This window comes from Oryx dammah, unplaced genomic scaffold, assembly GCF_014754425.2.
Source record: "Oryx dammah isolate SB20612 unplaced genomic scaffold, SCBI_Odam_1.1 HiC_scaffold_25, whole genome shotgun sequence".
In the NCBI taxonomy this organism is placed as follows: Eukaryota; Metazoa; Chordata; class Mammalia; order Artiodactyla; family Bovidae; genus Oryx; species Oryx dammah.
Window position 1 is genome coordinate 102,851,490 of NW_024070209.1, and position 3,539 is coordinate 102,855,028.

Genomic DNA, 3,539 nt, shown 5'->3' on the forward strand with positions numbered 1-3,539 from the left:
CCACCCCAGGCTGCCCGCACCGTGCCACCCCAGGCTGCCCGCACCGTGCCACCCCAGGCTACCCGCACCGTGCCACCCCAGGCTCTGGCTGTAGTGATGCCCATCCTCAACGTTCTGAGCGGGTGGGGGCTCCACCGACCCGGCGCCTCACTCTCCTGCCCCCGACCCTGCAGCCTAGCTGTGGCCCCAGGCTGCCTGTCCTGGTTGCCTGGAACGTGTGAAAAAGGAAACTCTCTGTGTTAAGGTACTGTTATCTGCTTTCCTGATGCGACATCCAAAGCCAGTTCTAACATGCAGGGCTATCCTGGGCCTCGCTCTCTTCTCTGCCCAGCGGGTGTGATAAGGGCACTTGCCCCCAGGACGAGGACCCAGCCCCGCCTGGCACGCAGGCCCCCACCAGTCTGGGAGGGGGTCCCTGGCCTCGGCCCCAGCATGCTCGTAACAGTGCCTGCCTCTTGCCCTCCGCTCCCAGCACCGCCCGGCACACTCAAAACTCACAACTCAGTGGCAAAAGCCTCCTTGGCTGCCCCATCACAGAGACGGGCTGCTGGTTACACGGAAGATGGGAAAGCGAGGGGGTGGGTGGAGCTGAGCTGTCCCTCCTGGAACTTAGGACTTCCCCTGAGCCTGGTCTGCAGCCACAGTGCTGCCCCCAGCCCCGATGCTGGGTGAGACAGAAGAAAAGACCCACCTTGAAGTCATCCTTGGGCTCTGCAGCCCAGGTCCGCCGCGTCCTAGCTCTGGGACCTGCCAGTTGCCTCGCCGCCGCTCCAACCCCCGGAGACATGAGTTTCAAGCTGCTTCTCTGCGGACTCATCCATAAAATGGGACTAGGAACAACCCCTCTCCCTAAGGATGAAGCATCCGCCAGTGCATGGGGGTGCAAGACAGAACTGATGGGCAGAGTCCTTTCCGGAAGTCAGGGTGAGACTGGAGAGGGGGGCAGCCAGGCACCCACAGTCCAGCCCAGGACGGGCCTGAAATGAGGGAGCCTGTCCACATGGCCCCCCAACCTCACCTGTCCTCATGGGCCTGTCCCTGGAGGGGCACAGCACCTAGAGGGGCACAGCGCCTCCACGACCTCTGCACTTCTCAGCCCTCCACAGCCGCGACCCTTGGGGAACTCGTGTTCACAAGGGACCCTCCTCTCTGCCATCACTGGGGAGCCGTGGGTATCATCACTATGACCCACCTGTGGGACCTGGGGCTGCAGGGGAAGGGGGCTGTGGGTTCCTAGACCCCCAGGCCTGCCTCTCTCTGGGGAGGACTCACACCTCTCTTATGTCCTGGGTTGGCCTGTGCAGAGCCTGAGTCGGGGGCTGCCCCGGGGAAGGGAGCTCCCTCCTGAGCTGAGGACGGCGCCCCAGCAGGCCCGAATCTCATGCGAGGCTGGGGGCCAAGCTGGGCGCTGGGCTCGGGGAACAAGCCCGAGGCAGCAGAGGCCACGGGGCCGGCTAGGCCTGGGGTGCCAAGTGCTGGTCAGGCCGGCCTGCCAGTCCACCACGATCAGAAAGGGTGGCTGTGACTTCCAGTCTGACCCCGGGGAAGCAGCTTTCAAGCCCAGGCCTGGAAGAGCGAGTTGGACCTTTTAAAGACAACACAGAGCCAGGAAGAGAGAGGGGGACTGCTGGGAACGCCTGCTGCAAGCCTGCTCCAGGACTCGCTTCCCACCTGCACGCAGCGCAAGCCAGGCTCAGGGTCCCCTCCTGCCTCAGAAACAGATGCGCCACCCTCGGGCCTGGCCTCGGGAGGGCAGCTGCCCCTCCGAGGAGCCCATCAGCCCTTGCTGCCGGAAACCACCCCCTGCCCCACTCTGGCTGGCTCCCACCCAGCAGGTTCGGAACGGACACAGGCTGTGAGCCCAATGTCTGCAGGGGGTCCCAGGGCCTCAAACTCAGGCCAGCATACCTGCCGGCAGGGCCCGGCCCTGAGGAACCCCCTATTTCTGGATACAGGCCTTCCCCATCCCAGAGAGCTGACTGCTTGGGAAGACAGCTAGAAAGGCAACAAGTGGGCCACCCCTGTGATCTCTGCTCCCTGGGTTGCTGCCCTGGGCCACGTGGGGTGGGGGAGGGCAGGGGGGGCACTGGAGGCCCATGGCCTCCCCATCAGGCTTCCCCACTCTTAGTCCCCATGCCCACTCCTGGGGCGGCGAGAGCCACACATTCCTGAAAATAGCCGGGAAGAACTGTACAGAGCAGGCCAGTCTGGCAGTGTCAGCCTGCTCGGATGGACAAGGCCAGGAAGGGCAGAAAGCCAGGACCCCTCACCCCTTGCCCTGTGAGCGCTGGGGTGGTGGGGGCCTCAGGGACCACAGTATTCCCACCCCAGGCCACAGCCAAAAGACCATCATTGCCAAAGCCACAGGGTGGCATGTTAGCAACGGCCTCTCCCCGTCTGAATCTGGGGGAAAGGGCCAAGGAGCCCCTCTCCGGCCACCGTGGCCTCCCCAGCCCCTACCCTTGCCCGGGAGAGATCTCCAACTCCTCCTGTCAGCCCAGCCTGACCCCCACCGCACCAAGCTCCCCAACTCCGGGGATGGAGGAGGGGGACACCCCAGCCACCACTGCACTCTTTCCCCTGGCTTAAAGCTGGACCCCAAGGGCCAGCAGTCCCCGCCCAACCTCCCCGGGCTGGAGCCACCACACCTTCCCAAGCGGAAGGAAGGGGCTGAGCACAGGTGCGCTCATGGCCCGACAGGTGGGCGCGCGGGATGGCGGGGAGGAGGCTGAGACACCCGGGCGCGACGGTGCACGGCGGCGAGCCCCCACCCCCGCCACGGGGAAGCGGAACCGAGCCTCTGCCAGCCCGGCCCGGCCGCATTCCTCTCGGAGCCGCCGGCACCCTGCGCGGCGCCGAGGGCCAGACCTCTGTAAAGCCCTCCGTGCCGGCCCCTGGCCGGGGCCCTGGGGGCAAGGGCGCAGGGACCCGGCGACGCGGGCTCCGCAGGCCGCAGCCCACCCCCCCCCACCCCCCCGGGCGCTCCCCGACCCGCTCTCCCCTCGGGCGTAGGCAAGCTCCGGAGAGGCGGCGCGGCAGGAAGGAGGGAAAGGACACGGGAAAGTTAGGGAAGCGGAAGCGGCCCCCCCTCCCCGCGCCCGCCCGGCCCCCTTGCCTCATGTTCTCCACCGTCCGGCCCCCGTGGCGCAGCAGGCAGACGACCGCGGCCACCGCCGAGGCCATGAAGCAGAAGGCGCAGTACAGGCCGATCTTGGCGTAGAAGCGGGCCGAGCGGCTCAGCTGAGCCAGCAGCAGCAGCAGCAGCAGCGCCGCGATCAGCCACGGCCACAGCTCCATAGCCGCGCCCGGAGCCCCGACGGCGCGGGCCGCGGGTTGCCTGCCTGGGCTCCAGCCGCGCGGGCTGGCGGCGGCGGCGGGCCCTCCTCCTCGCCCCGCCCGGCCCGCGCCCCTTATTGCGAGGGCGGAGGGGCGGGGCGCCCGGGCCCGCGAGCGCGGTGCGCGAGGGAGCGGCGAGGTGCGCCCCGCCCGCCCGCGTCGTCCACACCCGCCGCGCGGTCGCCGCCCCTCCCCGCCCCTCC

At 68.1% G+C, this 3,539-nt stretch overlaps 1 protein-coding gene across 1 annotated transcript in view; it reads right to left on the reverse strand.

The window, feature by feature from the left end:
* AGPAT2 (1-acylglycerol-3-phosphate O-acyltransferase 2) overlaps window positions 1-3,380 on the reverse strand; it is a 12,394-nt gene extending 9,014 nt beyond the window's left edge. Inside the window, exon 1 of the mRNA XM_040225540.1 lies at window positions 3,116-3,380. Coding sequence (XP_040081474.1) covers window positions 3,116-3,297 — 182 coding nt within the window. The 5' untranslated portion in view covers window positions 3,298-3,380. The remainder of the gene's footprint in view (window positions 1-3,115) is intronic.
* Between the last annotated feature and the right edge of the window lie 159 nt (window positions 3,381-3,539).